Source organism: Perissodus microlepis, chromosome 20 (genome assembly GCF_051167445.1).
Source record: "Perissodus microlepis isolate ML-2025 ecotype Zambia chromosome 20, ASM5116744v1, whole genome shotgun sequence".
Lineage (NCBI taxonomy): Eukaryota > Metazoa > Chordata > Actinopteri > Cichliformes > Cichlidae > Perissodus > Perissodus microlepis.
Window position 1 is genome coordinate 23,553,124 of NC_140480.1, and position 22,430 is coordinate 23,575,553.

At 40.3% G+C, this 22,430-nt stretch overlaps 1 protein-coding gene across 1 annotated transcript in view; it reads right to left on the reverse strand.

Moving 5' to 3' along the window:
* The window catches only part of LOC146364570 (fibulin-2-like), a 23,271-nt gene extending 5,826 nt beyond the window's left edge, over positions 1 to 17,445 (reverse strand). Inside the window, exons 1-9 of the mRNA XM_084917678.1 lie at positions 17,365 to 17,445; positions 13,936 to 15,327; positions 8,775 to 8,889; positions 8,275 to 8,404; positions 5,387 to 5,588; positions 3,964 to 4,182; positions 3,126 to 3,224; positions 2,552 to 2,653; positions 1,674 to 1,805 (exon numbers count right to left, since the gene is read on the reverse strand). Coding sequence (XP_084773804.1) covers positions 1,674 to 1,805; positions 2,552 to 2,653; positions 3,126 to 3,224; positions 3,964 to 4,182; positions 5,387 to 5,588; positions 8,275 to 8,404; positions 8,775 to 8,889; positions 13,936 to 15,262 — 2,326 coding nt within the window. The 5' untranslated portion in view covers positions 15,263 to 15,327; positions 17,365 to 17,445. The remainder of the gene's footprint in view (positions 1 to 1,673; positions 1,806 to 2,551; positions 2,654 to 3,125; positions 3,225 to 3,963; positions 4,183 to 5,386; positions 5,589 to 8,274; positions 8,405 to 8,774; positions 8,890 to 13,935; positions 15,328 to 17,364) is intronic.
* Positions 17,446 to 22,430: the final 4,985 nt, after the last annotated feature.

A 22,430-nucleotide genomic window follows, 5' to 3' on the forward strand; every position in this document is an offset into this window, starting at 1 on the left:
AGTCTTGTGTTTTCAAGTAGGTGTGCAGCATTTCACCACTGCAAATGCTGTACAGAGGCCTAAACTAGTTCTGGCAGCCCTGCAGACACAGGGTAGGTCTCTAAACAGCAGATAGTGATTGAGCATCTCGCTCCTGACACAAACCTGGCAGACTCAGCAAGAAGCTGAGTGAGTCTGACACCAACAGAAAGACAGAGAAAAAAGCAGGAAGCAGGATAAATGTGTGAGAGACTGGTAGTGATTTCCCCTCCCAGTGAAGTCAGAGGGATCAAGGAACCTTGAAAGGTCAAAGACTCCGCATGCTGCTGTGAGAGACGATTTAACCAGTCAGTTTTCTCCATGTTTCACTTTTTTTAAAAATTAAATACAATACTACTAAATACTGTAGAGTTAGGTAATGCAGCCATGTTCAGAGGTCACATTTTAAAAAAGTTATTTTGACAAATTTTTGTTAATGTTTTCTAGTTTTATTCTCCCCATCCTGCTCTGGGTGCTGAAAACGAGAAATGTATTTTTTGCAGTGGAACCTGGGTTAGCTGTGGGCTACATATGTTTTTAATCTCCTAATATTAAAATAATTTGCACTACAGAAAATCATGCTACATTTGCTGCTAGCTGTCTCTGTTTGCAGCTACAAATGCGCAATCGAGTGCTTTGTATTTGATAATGGGAAAAGTCTTTATTTGCTCATCACGAGCCAAGATTTTCAAAAGCAATGGCAAGACAGCGAGCACTAATGCAAGATTGCACAATTAATTTTCTGGTCTTAACTGAGTCATTCACTTCCCAGATGAGGGAAGAAAGCATTTGTTTCTTTTTGAAGGCTGAATGTGCTTCATTTGTGTGAGGAGGCTAAATGAGTGTTTCATTATAGCATCGTGGTAAGACATTAAGTTGGAATAAGTAGCACGGCACAAAGATGTTTTTGCATCATCTTACCTAGGGTGAAACAGCCACATTCTTGGCACATTGTGTGACAAATTAAAAGAAAGAAAAGGTCTGTGTGCTTTTGACAGACTATCATTAATTTTGCTGGTCTGATTGCGCCCAACCCGCTTTGGATAATGTTGTTACTTCAGAGCCAATGATCTGTTTGGAGGCTTACTTTCTTCTTAAATGCTCGTTTTGCCCGACTGAAGATCCTTTACATTCACAAGGAATAAGGATTAACTGAGTGTCCTTGCTCAAAATCCATCCGCAGTTTCAAATACTACTAATAGTGATCTTAGAGGCCCTTCTTCCTGAACACTGCTGGTGCTTTTTGAAGGAGACCACTGCACAGGCCCAATTTATGGTGCATGGAAATAATGAGACGCATAGGGAGGTTTACTATTTCATACCAAAGTTGGGCACCACCCACCCTTGAGCCTGGAAGCTCTTCATACAGTTAGCAGCAAGAAATACTATAGAAAAAGGAAGATTCTTCATGTTTTGGGTTTTTTTTGTTATTCAAGCTTACTGTGTGCTTAAAATGTCATAATTACAGGGTGATTTTAAGGTGAAGGGCGAATACTCATAAGGCTTATAAAGGTGATTGTGCTGGAACAGTGCAGTTTCATTACATTGTAATAACACAGTAGTTCACATACTCCCTTGCTGCCATTTACAATATATTCACTGTGGATGTAAGTAAATACATTGATGCTGGTTAATGCTGATAAGGTGTAGTTTACCTTCACAAATGTCATTGTTGATCTGGTATCCAGGCGGACAGGTGATCAGTCTCTGACAGACATAACTCCCTGCAGTATTCATGCAGTGCTCATTCAGCTGGCAGGCATGTGGAGACAAACACTCATTTGTGTCTGGATTTTGAAAAGAAAAGAATCAGGACAAATGTGAGAGTGTGAAGAAAGAGAATAAACAATGAGAAGTGCAAGGAAGAAGATGCACAGATTTAGAGAAACCAGACAAGATGTGGGGAGAAAAAAAATGTCTTTGTCTGGTATCTGACAATCAGCAGTTTGACGCAGACTAAAGAGACAGGTCAGACCCTCCTCCAAGAGAAAGATTAGGAGTAAGACCACTGGGTATAAAATCCACACAATGAGAAATTTGTTGCCACAGTGAGCTCCTGTCACAGTTTGCTGCTGCCAAGTAGAGAACAGACCAATGGTTATAGCTTAAAGATAGATCCCCAGGGAAAGAGCTTACACACATAGCGCAGTAGCTGATCAGACTCAGGATAAAAAGTCCATTCTGAATGTAAATAAGAGGTACGGTATGCAGCTGCTAAGCTATATTGTGATAATGCATGGATAGTTGGGATAATCCCTTTGGAAGATCAAAACTTCTCCACTTATGTTTTCTTTTTCTTTTCCAGTTGGTGGCTAAAAGTGAAAGGGATTAAGGGCTGTATCTCCTCTGCAAATCTAGAGGTGCTGATGAGCGGAAGAGACAAAACAGTGGCAGACAGTCTTGCCAAGAAACTTCTCAACTGGAACCAAATGTCTGCGAGCTCAAGAAGACGACTAAAATGAGTGCTGCAAATGCAAGCCGCTTTCACTTCTTCAAAGGTTTTCTGCATTATTTCAATATTTTACCTCCTTACCTTCACACGAGCGTCCGTCAGCTCTCAAAGAGAATCCTGGCGAGCAGGAGCATCGGGGCTGTCCGCCCACTGGAGTGCACTGTTGCTCACAGATGTTGTTTCCTGAAAATAATGCCGTGTAGTCAGGTCAAATGAAATGCACTGCATTATCATTACACACAGCACTACTTCAGCAGAAACAGAGGAGCGCTTGTGTTGGAGGGGGGGGAAAAACACTCTGTTTACTGTAATGCCGTTTGCTTATTTTCTTCCAGGTTTCCAGGTTGATTGCTGACCAGGTCATATTCAGTTTCATACTATTGGCTCACAGTGTGGTGGACCTCCACCCTGGTGTCATGGAAACCAAGAGCAACAAAATGTGACATGGCACTCATTATGATATGAAGAATGAATTACTAACACCAAAATGCCACTTGTGTTTGACATTTGCAGCACAATCACATGTGATGGAAAGGGAGAGTTATATTCAGCGGCATTAAGGTGGATGTTCCGGTCTCCAGATGAATGAGCGTGCTCACTGTGAGCCGCCAGATCTGCAGCTCTCTCTCCAATTATCAAGCACTGCATTTCTAACCTTCACAGGGGTCGAGTAGGACTGACGACGGAAGTGGAGAGGTGGGTTCCACTGCTGCTCTGTCAACCTCCTGCAGTCTGTTCTCCTCATCCACCGCCTCTGCACAAACATGAGTAATGTCAAGACAAAAGTGATGAATTACTCTGTAATCACAAATTCCACCTTTCCATCTACAAAGGTCTTCGAGACTTAGATCTTGTGCAATACCTGCGTTTTAGGATGATATGAGGCTAGTGGCTACGGATGAAAGTTGTAATAGCAATATAGGTGAGACAGGAAAAAACACTGCCTGCAGACAAACATTTGGTTTTATCAGTGAGGCCCATTGCTCACTGTAATTTGCTGAGAGCTCTAGCATTAGTATCCTGTTGAGACAGGCTTCTGTTGGTAAAAGCCAGTGTTGATTAAAGGCCGGTACGTTGCACAGTCTTATCTAAAAATACTCCTGAACTGTGAATCTGAGCAGATCTTCACTTTTGTCTTGAAAAAAATAAACATTTCAAACAGCGTGGAAAAACTTTCGCTAAATCCCATTTGACGACAGCAGAGATGTGACTAATTGGCCATTGCTGTCAGTCAGGAAAGGGATGTTGTATGAATAGAATAATTATTATTAGGCACTATCAGGCCTTGCAGACAGGAAGGAACTCAACAGGCCAGGAAAATAATACACAGTGAATGTGTAGATAAATGGGCTCTCTCTGGGATGCATGCAGACTGTAAATCATTGCTTTACAAAAACAAATGGCAGAGAGAGCCTTTTCCCCATGTGTTGCTATCGCTAGAAAGGTCTTGTGGTATTTAGTGTGACAGAAAAAGATTGGTGATCTTTACTTACCTTGCACGCAAGAGAAGGTGTCCTCTTGCAGCACATACCCGGGGTTACACTCACACCGGAAGGAGCCTATTGTGTTAACACAGATGTGGTGGCAGATGTTGCCCTCATATATGAGGCACTCATCCATATCCTCCACCTCAACAGGACTCTCCACTGCATTCTCCCCATTCTGCTCTTGACCAATGGAGAAGGCCTCTCTACGATACGGGCTGTCCGATACTACAGCACAAGGAGAGAGCAGCTGTTACTCTCACAAGTCATGGCATATCATCAAGGACAAAACCTGTTAATTACCTGCAATATTTACATGGAACATAGTAGTAAGGGGAACTTATTTTATTAGTTTATTTTTGCAGGGCTGACTGCACAGGACAACAGTGTCACGGCTGGGGCAGCAGTCGTGTGGTGGAGTGAATGAGGACCCAAGTAGCAGACAGCGGCGGAGGTGCGAGTGAGTTTTATTTACAGTGAACAATAACCAAGGTGAGGGCAGAACAGAACATAAACCTAAACTGGGAAAAACTAATAAACAAACCTGAAAATATAAGGTCAGCGGGAGATACACAGAGATGACACGAAGAACGCAGGGCAGAGCGGGGCAGCGAAACACTGATTAACACGGAGCAACACAGACAAACCGACAAGGAGCACAGACTGACAACCTCTATATATACACACACAAGGCAATCAGGTAATGGCACACAGGAGGGGAGCACAGCTGATCCTAATTCACAAGACGACAGGAAGACACAAGCTGACACAGTGATAACAGACACAGACCTTCAAAGTAAAACAGGAAATTCACAAAGACAAACTCAGGGACACGAACAGAGCACAGGAGGGAGAACACTAAAGCGCTAAACACAAGAATCAAACCCTAAGCACTAATACAAAATAAGAATTAACACAAAACACAAGATGAATCCAAAATGAAACACAAAACGCTGGGTCAACGACCCAGGACCATGATCAACAGTCACATATGACACCGTTCGCATCCCAAACAAGTTCATCGGTAGGCTATTATGAAAATCAATCCAGTGCAAGATAAATAAAATCCACCAAAACACGTGCTGTATTTCTAATTATGCTGAAGATTTAGCCATGCAATGGACTGAATGTCTGTCAACCTATAGCAGCCAAAGAAAATCAGTGTATGGTAACTTCCAATAACAGTGTTTTACTAGAATAGAAATGAATACAGTGCAAGCAGGTACACACTAAATCTCTTATAATTATATTACATTTGGTTATTATATGTTTCTTTCAGCCGGTTTCTTTCTCAATATTGGAGAAATACCATGTTGATAAAAAAGATTGATAAAATTTCCCACACAACTATTCCCATTAATACTCCTGCTTTCAACCTGCAGCATGCCTTTCACAATGTGAATTCATGCATGTCAATATTTGTTCAGAATACCTTTTTTTGGTGGTGGAGTAAAGTTCAAAGGAGGCCTTTCTCTGATAGTGTGCCGGCCATCTTGATTCACAGTCCTCCCCTCCTCCCCCTCGCAGCAGGTTAGAAATATGTGTCTGCAGTGAAAATCCAGGTAGTGGTGGGCTTCGCAGCGATGCCCCTCACTGCGAAACTGCAGCCCAAGGGAGCAGCAAGTGCAGCACTCCTGCAATTCACACAAACAGCCTTTGAACGTGAAGTTGGGGTTTATGTAAGTTTTGAAAGTAGCATGGAAACGAGTCTAAAACCCACTTTGTGAAAAACAAAACATACTGTGGTCCATCCCATATTCATGATTTGTTCTCCCGGCAATGTGGGTCTAATGATGGCAGTTTTAATATTTCAACTGGTAGGTCAGCTGCATTGCCAAACAGGGAAATTACATGTTTTTATTAATCTATTTTTTTTTTTTTTTTACAGAGTATGGTCCCTGAGGATAATGTTTTGTGCTTTTAATGAGACCCTGACATCTCCTCTAGTAGCTCTGCAAATTGTTTTTTTAGTCAAATGTTTGAAATGGGACTCATTTCCAGAAACTTGGTGGGCATGCTTGCTGCCTATATAATTAATCTTACATATTTTCCCTTGACTCTTCATAGTGCCAGTAGCACTAAATTATAGTAAAATATATCGAGATTTGTGCTGTACTTTGTGGATTTGTTTTGCAGAGACCTGATTAATGGTTTCCAGAGGATAAAGACACTCATTGGCCATTTCTTTAGTTTAATTTGTTCAACTGCTCATTAACACAAACATATAATTAGCCAATCACATGGCAGCAAGTGGACATGAAATTCGAACTGAGCACCAGAATGATGAAGAAGGTGATTTAAGTGATTTTGGATGTGGTATTAGCACTGACAGGCTGGTCCGATTATTTCAGAAACTGCTGATCTGCTGGGAATTTCCCACACAACTATTTCTAGGGTTTACAGAAACTGGTCTGAAAAAGAGAAAATATCCAGTGAGCAGCAGTTATCTGAACAAAAAATGCATTGCTGATGCCAGAGGTCAGATGAGAGCATCCTGCTTCAAGGTGTAGGAACGGAATAGTAACTCAACCACTTGTTACAACCAAGTATTGCAGAAGACCATCTCTGAACATACAGCAAAATAAAATCACACTGGGTGTTACTCCTGTCAGATTAGAACAGGAAACTGAGCCTACAGTTCACACAGACTCACCAAAAATGGACAATAGAAGATTGGAAAAATATTGCCCAGCCTGATGAGTCACAATTTCTGCTGCGTTATTCAGATATTGTGTCAGAATTTTGTGTAAAAATCACGAAATGATGGATCCATCCTGCCTTGCATCAACAGTTCACGCCAGGGGTGGTGTAATGGTGTGGGCAATGTTTTCACACTTCACACCATCTGAACATAGTTTAAACACCACCGTGTACCAGAGTAATGTTGCAGATGACTGTGTACTCATCTTCTAACGTCTGCATCCAGCAGAGTAACACTCCATGTCAGAAAGCTCAAATCATCTCAAACTGCTTTCTTGAACATGACGATGAGCTCACTACAATCAAATTGGTTTCCATAGCGATCACATCTCAATCCAATAAAGCACCTTAAGGATGTGATGGAGCTGCAGATTGGCATCATAGATGTGCAGTGGACAAATCTGAAGCGACTGTGTGATCCTGCCATGACAACATAGACTAAATATCTTCAGCAAGTTCTTCAATTTATGCCACAAAGGATTAGGGTGGTTTTGACAGCAAAAAGGGGGTCTGACCTGTTACTGGCAGGATGTGAGTAGTGAGTGTATACTTGTAATGTTGGCAGTCACCTGAATGTTCCTGACTATTCCTCTGTTGCTACTGTTGCTATTTATGGGCTAGTTTCAGAGAACTGGTCCTAAAATTAATGCTAATCCTAAAATTTCATACACGGATTTATGTTCCCCTCCAGATAAATATCCCTTAACCTTTCCTCTTGTGCCATCATCAAGTCAGATAGTTTTCTCACACCGTGAAAATGAATTAGATTCCCTTAGCCTCAGATGTATTTGTGTTAAATACTCATTTCTAAATTCTTTGAAGACTTTTATTATTGTAAGCATATTAACAGACTCCTGTTAGCATTTAGCCAAGAGTACTGCTGTGCAAGAAATTCACAGAGCCACAAGCTTTTCATCTTGTTGGATTGATCTTTAGTAGTTACAAGTCTGAATTTGGGGCAGCTCTCCCCTTGTGTGTGGGCTCTTACTTGTTTTCCCTCTAGCTCTCAGCAAGATTACTGCTGCAAGTGCCCGGGAGTATGGGGAAACATAAAACTGAAGTAATGATTGCTGTGATGTAGCGTGGTTGTAGATGGAATAATATTACTAAAACTACAGGGGTTCCTCAAAAAGGTGGTGAAAGCCAATATTTAACACCTGTACAGTGCCAGTAATGGCCTCACGCTGCTCATGTGCCTCTGAACAGATGGGCTGATTTCCTTCAACAGGTCAGGTAGCAAATGAGTTACTTTGGGCATCTGGACATATAATGGTTACACAGTCATCGCGAATGGACCTCACTGATTGCCTCAATGTCTCTCCTGCCCTGCTGCTTTTTTGACATCTTTAATTATGACGCCATGTTCACACAGTTTCATAGAATCGAAATCTGACATGTCCAATAGCCTAGGGCTGCTGTGAAGATAATAAAGTTTGCAAGACTGTGGGAATCTGGGGTTGTATCAGGCCCTAAATTAGTGTCTAGATTAAATAGGATCATTAAATAACAAGGATTTGGCATAACACCAGTAAATCTCAGAGGACATCTACAATAAAATAAAATACTGGCAAATGCTGTGCTGAACTGTGTTTGCTAGGTTACCTGGTCACATATACTTGCCTTGTAATAATCAATCCCACATTTATTGCTGGCATCTTCTCTGCACATATTTCCTGCTCTGGCTGCATTCACTCCAGCCAAGCACCGACTTTCTCTCAGGGAACCGAGGCAGCACTGTTGTTGGGCAGTCCTGACGGAGAAAAGCACACATGAGAAATGACTGCAGAAATATCTGGACTGCAACTGTGGCCTTCCAGCAGCAACAATTCTTCCAGAGAGTGTTACCACAGAGCTGACAGGACTGTGTTTCCAGGTTTCTGTGAATTCTATTAGAGGGAGAAACTGAAATGAAAATCTTAATATTTAGCTCTGAGAATCATTCAGCAACACCAAAGAAAAGTGAGCTAAAATGTGATTAATCATGCAAGAAAACACCTCGTTGTAACGAAATGTGAAAATTACTTTGTCATTATGTCTTTTGTGGCCTTTAATGAGGTGAGAAATATATTCTTCTGATATGTTCAGTGAAGTAGATCAGTGTTACGTAATAATGCTCTTACAAGCACATCGAGTGCATATCTTTTGCGGGTGGTTCCATGTTGTTACAGTGACCATTAGCCGAAGCCCATTTCGCCCCTGTCTCACAGCAGGTTTTCAGCTGCTCCTTAGCAGACACTGTAATAAAACACAAACACCAAGATCCAGATTTATCCTGCTCAGTGTGCCAGGGTTTCAAGCCACATAAAATAATGTTGACATCATGCATATCACTGGATTCTAATTGTACATCATTTTTATCTAAGAATCCCGTCAGCGAGATGCTGTAAAAATGTGGTTATTGATATCTGAAATACAATCAAATCTCATCTCCTGCGGGACAGAGTTTGCTGGATTCGGTGACTGCACGCTGAGAATAGCAATTACAGTGTGTGTGTGTGTGTGTGTGTGTGTGTGTGTGTGTGTGTGTGTGTGTGTGTGTGTGTGTGTGTGTGTGTGTGTGTGTGTGTGTGTGTGCATTTTTTTTCTTTTCAGACTCCTTGACTCTGCTCTCACTTTAAATGGCAACAAAAAGTAGGAAACCCCAGACTCTATAAAATAAGCTTCAGAGTAAAACTGTTCTTTTTTTTTGTAAAATCCAGGTTGATGACTGCTGGATCAGAATAAAGGGATAACATATTAGCACTTCATTTTAAACTGAGAGCAGACAGAGCAAAAACACATGATTCGGTTTACAGAGGAAAAAAAGAGCTTATATGTGTTTCCTGAATAACAGGGAAGCGCATTCCTGTGCTGATTTGTGGCCCCTGCACTACTGTACAAGACAAAACTCTTTGCATTTATGTCTTCTCAGCCTGTCACACCTTGCAAGATTATAAATATCATAAAATTCACACAAAAAAAAATGCTGCTACCCACTCTATTCAATACTTGACGATATATTTAAGTCAAAGCGACTTGTGTCAACATTACATCGGTGGTGATGAAAGTTAGCTTTCGTCTTCTGGGAACCGTTAATGTCTGTGCGAGATTAAATAGTAATCCATTCTGTGTTTTGGAGACAATTCAGTTAAGTCTGAAACAAAGCAGAGGATACTAGAGCATGGTAAAAACGATTTATTTTATTTTTAAAGATTTTTTAAAAAACCCCTCTCAGAGAGCTCTAATTGGTCTCTTGCAGCATGGTCGTTTGGAAAATCAGCCATAAGTAAGGGCAGGGATCATAGAGAGGAAAGACCAAGCAAAAGTCTTTTCTAAAGAGATGATGCTCTGAAGAGAAATCAAGCATGCCTGAAGCCACTTTAGCTTTTTAACTTCCATGTTCACTTATTTTCATTGAACTATTTCTCTCTGACCTACCTGTGTAATAAGGCCCAAGCAATTACTCATAGCGGAGTGAGTGAATGCTGCAGTCTGCATAATTTAAGGGTTTAAAAATGAGGAAATCTAAACCTTGAAAGGCACGATGCCTCTTTGATACACAATTACAGTATCTGTATGTACGCCGTGCAGGTAAACAAGTCCTTTTGAACCTTTCTGGAAGTATATTAAAAGACAGAGAACGACAGGGAACGTAATTATTCACCCTCTCCTTATGCCTCCTATTCATTTTCTCCAAGTGGAATCACTCCACTTGTAACAAACAAGCATAAATTCCACATGTCAAATCAAAATGCGGGATGTATACATACAGCTCATCATCATGTTTCAAAAGGATTTTGCGTCTGTAGGAGATTATGTTTCATGAAAATAGCTACTGGGGGCAAAAACAATGATAAACTATATCAGCCAAACATATGTCTAGTCAAACCAAGTCGCTTCCTTTCTCTCTGACAGTCCTTATAATTAAGCCTGTGTAGAAACATTTTCCATTCAGCTGTGCAATAATTAACTAAGCTAATTATTGTGCTTCCACGACAGCGATTCAAGATGCACTTGAAAGGTGGCTTAGCATCATCTCTCTGTTCCAGGCTTGTCATTAAATCTGTCCATTAAAGTAACATTAACACCAGATGCTTCACTTTTGTCTAAATCCAGAACTGGTGACATCACACCCTCTGAAAATATGAAGCTAGAATAACAACCAAAATGGGCAACTCTCAACATGTCTGGAGGTGTCATAAAGCAGTGCGCTGCCACTAATCAAGGCTCGCGTGTCTCTTCTTTTGTGCACTTGGACAGGTGGGCTGAAGAGATCAGGACCAGCACTGAGGAAAAACAGCGCATGCCAAAGGTCGCCGACATGCAAACTCATGAGGCTGAACATGCCAGATGATTTAGGCTGAAACCTTAAAAGCATGAGGAGATGTGTGTGTTTGTGCGTAGGTTGGGGTTAAGCACCCGAGGAGGTGACACAATGTTCTTCCCCACTTCTACACGAGTACTTGCAGAGATATCGTGTCTTTTGAAACACACAGTCGCTATCCAAGAACAGCTGGCCGTGACATAACAGGGATGACTCGCATGCTATGATTTCATTTCCAAAACAGACATTTCAGGTTTCAATTATTTGCAACTTTGGCCTTAATTTCCCCCGAGACTGTGAGCCAATAATCGTGGGATTATTGGCTCACAGACTTGTAGTCATGGAAGCCCTGAAGGGTTTTCACATTGTTTGATAGTTTTGCACAGTAAACCCCAATCCAATTACACCTCCTTGTGGTAAAATAATCTGAGTGAAACACTAATACACACTTTCCAGGGTTGCCACTATTTGCTGCATTGAATTACTTTGAATTATAGCTTCCTAATGTTTCCCAGTGTTAACACCCATCATCACAGCCCACACATTTTTGTGTATTTTGAGTTATATACAACATCTGCATCAGTGTACATTCCTTAGCACACCTCTATCAAATTATTTTCCACCGTCTTGTAATTTGAACCTACTTTCCCCTCCCTCATGGAGCCTTATGGATTCCAAGTTATGTTCACAAGCCATAACGCAGGAAATTTAGCCATGTTTTGCCTGAGGAAATCCATACAAATCTTTGGACCTGACACATAGAAATAACAGCAGGGAATAATTCATACCTAATTTGTGCTTTTCAATTTTTAAAAGTCCCATTAGAAGTAATTCTGTTTCTGCATTAGTAAAGTATAAATGAAATATTTTGTGTAAAAGAATGTATGGACTGGAGGTGAAATAGTCAATTACTTCTTGGATTACATGTATTTGTTCATATGCGTATATGTTTATGACAGAACTGCAAATGGATGCAAGACACAAACATGTTATTTTTCTACAATTTATCACCAATCTCCCTTTACTTATGCTGTGGGTGAGTTTTATGAGTGGTTTCCAGCATCTGGAATTTTTTTTAAATATATTTATAATCATGGGTGACATGAGGCTCAGGCGGTTTTTTAGTAAGCGGATGATGCGTATGGGAGACAAGCCAAAATTAAATGAACTGAAAGATACTTAGATTAATTATCTTCTTCAAACTGATCTTTACAGAAGTTGGAATGAACTCTCACGTAGCCAATTCTGGATTTCACCCGCCTTTTATCCTAAGGAAAATTATACATTTCCCTTCCCCATGCCCACATGCAAGATGTTGTGACAGTTTTGTTGGTAAAAACAAGCAGTACTCCACATTATTTCACTTCACCTCTTATATTTCTTCGTCCTTTACTCTTGTGCCTTATCCACAGTTCCCGTTTTGTTTTGCTTTGTGGTTTGTGTTTGGTACAGCAGGAACGAAAGTTAGTGAGAGTAAATTTGTGCAGAGGTGCGCTTCGGATGGAGTGATTACTGGGAAGATTACTGGGAAACCAGCATCCTCGTGAGAGATGGGTAATCACATGGACTCATGAGGGAAAAGCAGCAGCGCCTGGCAATCAAGCCATAACAGTAGGCTCATTCATCAGATGGGTATTATGCTGCACACAGGTACAACCCCCAAGAAATCCTATACCAGGTTAGCCCCGCATTTAAACAGTCTAAACAATTCCACCCTCCTTCTGAGCACATTCTGGATCTGTCTGGGAAGGGAAAAAAGGCAAATGAGCAGGAGTTATTGACTGAAGAAAAGCACAAACACATTTGTCTTGGACAAATAAAGTAACCTCTCTGTACATGAGCTTCACAGTTAGTTCTTGAAGTGCGCTCCAACAGAAAAACCACATAGATGCATTCTGCATATATTGCGCATACCTGTAGGGACCAGGTGCTGAAAGGAAAAATTGGTTCTGACAGGTCTCAACAATAAATCATAGAGTTGGAAAGTAGCTTAACTACACACCTTTCAATGGCAGTTTGCTGGACAAAACACCAGGAATAAGTAAGATTTCTTAAAAGCTTCTCCACTTTTAGGCATTTATAATTTAGTTCACCCACGTCATATAGTAGATCTATAATATAGTGTACCCACCAGTGCCTTAAAGCCATAAAGCGTGTAAAAAGTAGGTTTTCCTGAAATGAAATTCTTCACTAAACTCAAAGCAATATAAATTTGGATTATTAAATTGTAATTATCAGATAAAGAATGCAGTGCAGATTTTTTTTTTGATTTATTGCATATATGTAAACTAACTTCACATATTCCTAGTGCTGTGTAACTTGCCTTAGACAGACTTCATCGTCTTCTTTCTATCCAGTACTCTGACCAGCAGTATATGCACCGAAGGGGAACTGATCTGTTAGAGAATATGCTAATCAACACATGAAGGATTTAAGCAAGTGGTGTGGTCTCACTGGAGCAAAGCAGGGAAAATATGAGACACAGACTTATTTGAAGCATTATGATGTAATAATTTTTTGTTTAAAGCAGTGCCTGGCTTACTCTTTGTTGCTGTTTAGAAACCTCTAGAGAAATAAAAATAACATTTTCTTAATGTGAATGTATGAAAATGAATATATACTAGATATAGTAATTTTCCCTTCTGAGTAAGGTAGATAAATGATATCTTGGGAGAACAGTCTTTCCACGAACAATTGTTTTTCCTGGATCCCTGCCAGCTAAAATAGAGTGATTATAAATTCCTCCTGAAAAGAGAGAGGATGTGAGAGAAGGAAATGGAGATTTCCTTTGAAAGAGTACATCAGTACATCATCACGGTGTGATTTATTTTGAAGCAGGCCTTGAATGCATCAAAAACATTTCATGTTTCAGATTTGTTTTAAATTCAATACCTTCAGTGAAAATTCACACAAGTAGGGATGCTTTGATTTATCAAAGGTTAGGATTACTTAAAACTGTGCGTTATATGTTAACTTACTTTCTGTGTAGGCCTCAGCATCTCGAGTCTGATAGCTGCTGAGTGTTTGAGGTTGTCTTTGATGCTCCTCGCCTTCCTCTCTCATCCTGACTGGAGCTCTTCTAGTGGGACTGAATTGAACTGTAGGGTATAACTGTCTTTCCTCTTTACCAATCAGCTGCCTGTGCTCCACTGCCTTTTCATGTCCTTTGTTGGAGACAGAACGGGGGTTGCCATGACTTTGTCTGTTGTGGCCAAAGGGCCGGCTGTTGGTACGCGCAGTGCGTGCTGTGTCTCTTAGAGTATCCTGTCCCGCTCTGTTTCTGTGACTGCCATGTTTCATGGGTCTTTCTCCAGTTTCCTGTTGTGGCCTGTGGTGCCCGGTGGTCACTATCTGTGTGGCAGTAGTTGCCTTTGGTGATGATGTTTTATTTTCACCTCCTGTGGTAGTTGGATCCATATTATGAGTAACCTCATCCTCTGTGCTCCTTTGTGTGTTTGGGCTTTCTTCTTGTAGCCTGTGTCTCCTTTCATCATGAGGGCTGAGGCTAGTGGAACTTGACTCTGGGTAAGCTGGTGGTAATGTAGTAGATTCCAGAGGTTGGGCCAGATTTTGGATAGTGGAAGATGTTGGCTCTGCCAGAGTATAGTCATAATCCTCTGTGCCAAAACTGGGTGGGTCCTGCTTGTACAGCGGTAGAGTGTTTTCCCTCACCAGCTTGGAAAATGGTTCTGCAAGACTCGTTTGTTGGCTGTTGCGATTGCCTCGAAAGTCTCTCAAAGGATTGTTGTTCTCTGTAGGTGTTACCGACATGGGCTTATTAACACTGCGGCGGTCACAGCCAGGGATGGGTGAGCACATTAACCTTCCACCTTCATCTGGACAGTGGCAAACTTGGCAATGATCTATCTGAAAGGAGTGCCCCGCTTCATACTTCTTGTTGCCATGGGCACAGCCAATACGACCACACTGCAGACATCCATCTGCAGGTTGTAAAATGTCAATGCAGTTGGGGGAAATTTCAGGGCATGGAATGAAATGACAGCTTATCTTCCCTCCTCCCTGAGGACAGGAGCACTCGGTACTTCCGAAATCCACAAAGTAAGATTTCCCCTCTGGGACTTTCCCATCCCTGAAGCCTGCTTTCACACAGTCATAGTACTGGTAGCCCTCACAGGTGCAGCCGTTTTGTATACATTTAGGACAGCAAGCCCCTTTTTCTAAAACATTTTCAATGCAGTTCTGGAGAACAGGACAGTCCACGCCTGTGCAGTCTCTCTGGCTTAGACAGATGTCCACGTACAAAATCATTGAACATAGAAACAATGTTGCTCTTTGCATGTTCATTTTTTTTGAGTATTCACTTCTTCAAAATAAGCCTCCAAATGACAAGGATGTTTGCATTCTTTAGCCTGTAAAAGTAAACAGTGATTATTGATATAAATTTCACAGCTATTATCAGAAGCATATTTTTCACTTAATGACCTGTCTGCTTTCATTTGACAACATGCCAGATGTACATATTTTCCATGCTTAATGTTTTGGCACCAGGGAGGGTGAAAGCTGTGGTTTATATTTTGATTGCACATGGAAATTTGGCAAACGGTGATATTGACTAAGGGAAATATAAACAATAATACGCCAGCTACATTTCTCAGTGCTGGAAAAAAAATGTTGTTCAATAACAAAAACACCCTTCATACAATACAATAGTTCAGTATTCAAAAATCTGTCGTCTGAGTGTCTGAATGCATGTAGTATATTCTTAAAAATCCTGTCTGCATCCCTAGATTATGGTGGATATGTTGACCGAGTCACTTGCTGATATCTTTCCATAATAATTGTTTTCAGCAAACTGTGCTCTTGCTGCTGCCTACACTGAATTAATATTTTAAGTACATCAGACACGTTGATCTATACAAAGAATTATACAGGAGCTATAAATGTTTTTCATTAAAGTTCTGGAGTCTTTTCTTTGTATACAATACAGTGCAGAGACAGAGTGGCAAGATGCAGTCAGAGTGTGTCAAGCCTGATCCTGTGAGAAAAGTGATGTGACTTCAGATCAGAGAGCATACTGAAAACCAGGTGGTTTCTATTTTACTTTTCCTGTTTTTCCTCTCTGCTTGCTCTAGTGCCAAGTGCAAAACACTTATGTGACATTTCCTACTAAAGAGTAAGATTTTAAAATTAGAGAATAGCCCAAAACCGTTCTGCATGACAAACTTGTCTTAAGCTATTTCCTGCTGAAATGTTTCTAACTTAAACAGAGTTCTTCCTGAAGCTTATTCTGTTATCACGTTTGCACCAGCAACATTGTGGAGCAGATCCCCACCCAGTGAAGAGCTGCTGTAGAGGGTAAGTAAGAGTGTATGCTCAAAGATGACTTTTTCTTAACGATAAACACCTGACTTGGCTTCGATGATATCTAAACATATGGCTTTTAAATCTTGTTGTAAGTTTGTTTTCATGTGAAGTTGAGTAACTATTCAAAAAATATGAAATGCATCTACGCCAAGGTAATAAAATGAAGTCTAGATGTAATCACAATGGACTCCAGGTCAATAATGTGACATCTGTTGCCATGTCTTCTTTTCATAATTCAGGCACAGGCAGAACAACAAAGTGCTTTGCAGCTCCATTTAAAGAATCAATGATGTCTTTGTGCTCCTGCTGCAAAATCATTTTACCAGATCTTACAGCCTCTAACCAGCACTCTGTTGTGGTGCTTTAGCAGTGTTGAACTCAGCCCTAAAAACACTAAAGCTTCTGCCTGTTTGTCTATAAAACCCATAGTAAGTGAAATGGTAAGTTAAACATGGAAAGGACCACTGATAAGGAAATCATAATGTTGAAAAATAGTCTGTGGGCCGGTGTGTTCGGCTCAGGTTCGGTTCGGCTCAGGAAATGTCCTGCAAAGCATTTCAATCTGTGTGTTTTGCCAACGCAGTAGCCAAAAGTTGACCTTTACCCTTGTGCCCACCGAGACACACGCGCGTGCACGCAAAAACTTGTAAAAACCGCTTTTGCCCTCTGCGCAGGAGCAAACGCGCTGACTTGTCGTAATTTAAACGTTTCGTTGATGGTTGATAAAACAGAGTGTCACACCTATTAATGCAAAGCACAAACTTCCAAATCATTTACAATCATTTGTGATGAGCAACACCCCGCCTTAGAGGTGCCTTGACTGAACGTCTCAGTCACAGAGCCTCACATAAAGATTACATAACCGATGCTTTAATTCATTCATCAAATTATCCGGTCAGAACAAGAAACGGCAGTCCAAAACACTCAAACTAATATTAGCTGTAATTAGACTGTGCAATACACCGCGTTTAATTTAAGCGTCTGTTCATATGCTCACGTGATGTTTCATGAGATCTAAGTGAAAATCAAAAGAAGCTCATGTTTGCAAGTACTTTTTCAGTTTTATTTCTAAAAGTGCTTACCTCGCGTTCCAGGATCTTGCAGCGCTGGTGTGCTTCTGAGCAACAGTTGTGCGTAAAGTTCGGGCTCACTCTTTGGCTGGGAGCGCCTCCGCTCTCTTTTTTGGGGAAGGGCGGGACAGACTGCTATAGAATTATTTCCACCTTTTCCCAGCTTTTTCAGCTTCCTTTTGAGCATAATGATTCAGCCAAAGTACAAGAAATGACAACACTAAAATGTGCTTTGCGAGGAAAAAAAAAATTAAGGAAGTTGACGTTGTGTAAGTCTGTTTGGAAATGCAATCCAATGACGACAATGAAAAAACAGTGCCGAGTATGATGTGGTCTTATATGAATATAAGGACGATTTAAACATCACGTTTGTTCTTTGTTTTGTACGTATTGCACAATTCACCTTGAAATCCTGTACCTTAGCAGCCAGATTAACACGTTTACTCACAAGTAAAGTTCATACCAGCATTATAGACATCACATGTTGTCTGTGATCTTTTTCAATGGGGTTTTAGAGAAAGCTGTAAGTGTATTACAGCTTAAATTTTTCAGACGGGATAAAAAAGGACTCCTCTGTGAATTCTATCTTCTCTACGTTTTCGCTGTTGTTGTTTTTTCCAGTTTAAACTTAAGGAATCACAGAGTCACTTTAGGAATAAAAACAAACAAAAGCTGCCTGGTTTGGTGAATAGACTGATCAGCGAAGCGGATGGGCAAGTGACCACTTTGTTTCAGGGCCCTCCCTTGACTAATCAATGACAAGGATGAGGCAGTTGCCCTATTATTAGTATTCTCTGCTTATTATAATCAAATGCAGGCACATTTGCACAAGTCACACTCTTGTGTGACCTCCCAGGTTCTTATATGTATGTCCTGCTCAAATGAAATCTTTATGTCTCATCTAGTACACAGTTCAGAGTAACTATTCTGCTTTACATCTTTGTGACTTCTTTACAGTGCATGGATCACAGAATCCAAGGAAACAGCGCATCCAAGTCCTTGACAGCCCATTTAAACGTGGTTGCACAACTTAGATTAGTGCATGAGTCAGCTACCATTTTTTTTTCATGGGTCAGTGATATGATCTCATCCAGAACGCCTGGTAGGCAACTTGTGTTATACCCCAGCAGGAGAAACATGTATGACGTCCACTGGACTCAAGTTCATCCTTGAACTGACCCACACATAAGATAATTAAAAATCAGAACAAATGAGCTAAGTGGTTGGGGAGCTATTCTGCAGAGAGACTGTTGTCACGCCTTTGCAGAGCATTGCCCTGCTATGCGTTGCCATTGTGTAGCTGTTAAAACATAGCTACACAATGGCCATCAGCTCCTGACCTTTAGACTGAGTGGCAGGCAAGTAAAACTCCCATCAAAAGTATTAAAGTTTTGCAGGAGCCTTTCTTCCACAGACAAATGACAAAACTGATATAAAACAGATTTCCTGTTTGCACCTGCAGTAATATGTATGTTAAAATGCACTTTACTTACACTTGTGGTAATTACCACAACAATTTCAACAACCACATATACTGGTTTCAGTTCTAAATTGTACTAAAACCAACACATTGTACCAGATTCAACATACTATACAATTAAAATGAGGCCTGTAATTAACAATGTTTTAACAGAAATGAAATCCTAAATGCCTCAGGCTTTGCAGATCTCAGAACATTGGAGGGTCTCAGACTCCACAGAGATGTTTTCATGTTACAAGCAGGGACCAAACGATCTTTTCCCCCACAGTAGTTGACCCCACTGACTCTTCTGGGTCTTGAAACTCTCAGTGCAGTAATAGCTCTCAGCCGGTGAGATAATGTCATCTGACATGCACTGATTTAGGAGAGCTAATTGCACCCCACACTGTTGTAATTTCTTATTCATGCATGTTTGAATGGTGACTTATGGCCACTGATAATTGCCCAAGCCCAATAACTGCACCTCTGCTTTGTATTATCCTACCAAATGGACAATTTTGCTTTATTATGCAAGAAATATTGAATTAAAGTTTCATACAAAGTGTTTATTTATTTTTTTATCGAGAGCAGTGACGTCTTTCTATCCTCAGTTCATTTGATGGTGACAGTGCTACGCATTAATGCAGTTGGAGTTAATGTTATCTTTCCATTTGGTGATACATTGTCTTCTGCTTTTGTTTAAATAGGAGTGTTGGATAGTATTTGTTGTGACCCTTACTAAGTAACAAGCAATATGAAATGGTGTCAGCTGATGGATTGCATATATTTTAATAGTAATTAAACAAAATGTCACTATAATCATTGTAACACATAATGTGATTAAAACACTGAGCAATACAGTTCGTCAGCCCGAATCCTATCAATAAGTACATGCAAACAGAATATTCCAGATAAATCTTCTAACAATACCGGTAACCAGAAACAAACCCTAACATCTGGCTAATGAACTGTAAATGTTGTAAAACCTCTTAATGAAAATGTCCCTCTTGTGCATTCCAGTATGTTTCTTGTCATTGCTCTGCTGCAGGTCCACTGGATAAAGTGAAGAGAGGAAGTCTTTAAAGTAACCAGCAACGACAGGGCACTAAAGCTCTGCAGGGGGCTACACCATTGGAAATTAGGACCCAAGTATAATGCGGTGAAAGTAGCTCCCCACATGTGTCTGCTAAAGACTTTCCAGGCTGCTGTAAAGAGCCATGTCTGCTGATAGAGGGTGCAGCCCCATAGAGCAACTGGCTTTAGTTAAACTACAGCAAAATGTTGGATTCTGCTTGGTTTGTTAATTAAATATCTAACAGTCTGTAGTGGGTCATTAAATATTAAATGTCACTTAAATAAAATCACTTCTGCAAAATTACAATGCCCACGATCATTAATGTGCAGAGCTGCAAACCCAGGCCCACTGAGCTCAGACTGCTGGCCATGCTAAGGAAATGGCAAGGGAATTTAAAGCATGCTGTAGATTGTGTAAATGGATTTAATACTTGCAACAGAGCTCTTTAGCCCTCCCTGTTCTGCCTGTTTTACTTTATGTAGACCATGTTAATCTGTAAGTAAAAAGGTGTTTTACTTCTCAAGGGAAATGTCGATATTTAAAGATTTTTTTCTTCTGTTATAATTCATAAAAACATCACCTAATGTAGCGTTGCACAGAGTAAAAAAAACCCCAAAAAAACAAACCCTGTGGACATCTATACTCTTATCACAGAGTTGTACCATGGTAATCATTTGTACCACTCCCATCTCCCTGTCCCTTTTTACATTTCTTGGAACACCCAAGAAAGTTCCCCGAGGCAAAGGCTTATTTCACCGGATAGTAACACCTTTTATTATGCCTACCTACAGCAGCTTTTACTGCGCCTCACACCTAGGGGACCTAGGCTTGTGCTTCCAAAGCTATTTGAAGAAGTGACCCCTCCAAAGCCTATTACATTTCTGGTGAAAGGAGAACCACCATTTGAGAAGATTGCCAATAAGTAAGAGCTTAAGTAATCGCTATGGCCTTCTGCACCCACTTGTTTAGACCAAGCCAAGCATGGTGGCCAAGAAAGGTTCCTGATTTAAAACCAGGAAGGATGTGACTGCTGATGCATACCAGATGAGGAGACAATACATAAGATTGCCAAGTTCTGCAGGCATTTGTGATGCAGGAAGATGTTTAATGCACAACGTATGAGTGCTGCAATATAATTTTGGACTCACAGTGTGAAAAGCTTTGAATGACCATTACCTAATTTTTAAGTGGTTTCCCATTACAACACATTGGAAAGTGAAATGGTAACCCTTAAAAAATAATGGTAAGTTAAATCTTCTGCATAAATATTCCCATCTATTTGAGAATTTATTTGATAAGAAATCACATAAAAATCTATCCATTACCAAGAAACAACTCAGATTGAGTACAAACACATTTGCCTTGGAATGAGCTCAGTCCTCCGCTTTGTGTTTTGTAGTCTTGAGCCTCCTCCTGCACTCACAGAGCGTGACATTCAGGTATTGTTTTCCATGTTCACAGACATTACATCATTCACTCCTAACATCAATTATCTGTGAGCTGCCCATGGACAGGGTACAAAGATGAAACTAAATGTGGTACTGGAGCTTTCACAGTGCAGCCTTGTCAAAGTAAATGAAAGCTTTATTTTCTTCTCGGGTTTCATTCTCAACTGGTATTACTGCACTAAAGAAAGATGTGTGACTTTATTTCAACCACAAAACAGCTTGAAAAAGTCAAAACGAGTTGAAACAGCCATCACTTTAGTTCACGCTCCTTCTATAGAGTGAACGTACGCTGCATCTATCATATATTTTGAATGCAACTTCATTGGTGATATTAAAATCTGCTGTAACACAGCGCCAGACAGTGATGGACCTTTTTTTTGTTAATGCTGTCTGACGAAAACAATACGCCACCTTTGGCACAAAGCAGCATTATGCAAAACATATCAAAACCACAGTGCATCTGCTAATCAAATCATGTCTATGTGTCTAGAAGATGAACAATTCAGGAGGAGCATTGCTGTATTAACTTCAAAGGAGACGGGAGGACGGATCAGAAATAATGCTGCTGCCAGTTGAATCCGCAGTGTATAATTAACAGTCTGTTAACAATTCATGTTTTATCTCAGGACCAATTTTTAATGCCAGAAATGATCTCACACACAAGGGGAAATAAAATTTGAGATTTTTAGAGCATTGCCCTTGATTTTTTCACGCATTAATCTTTCAAACACATCACCATTCAGCTCATTTTTATTCATATGGCTTCAAATCATTGTTCATTTGATAAATGCTGCAGTCTTTCAAGGGAATTTAAAATGAACTTTTTATGTTACTGTTATCTATGCCTGATGACAAACAGGTAGCTGTCAGTGACACCTAGGGGTAAAAAGTTGAGCATTGCATGTTCATGATTAATACTCGAGGCCCAAACAAGCAAATATTGGTAGATTTTCTTTAAATACCTCAATAAAATAAATGTAATAAGCAGATGTGAATGATTTCTGCCATGATGTGTGAATCATAGACTATGGGTTAAGTTTAAAAATCTGTCATAAAGTACAAATTTTCTTTATAACAGTTACTTATGGCAGCTAGC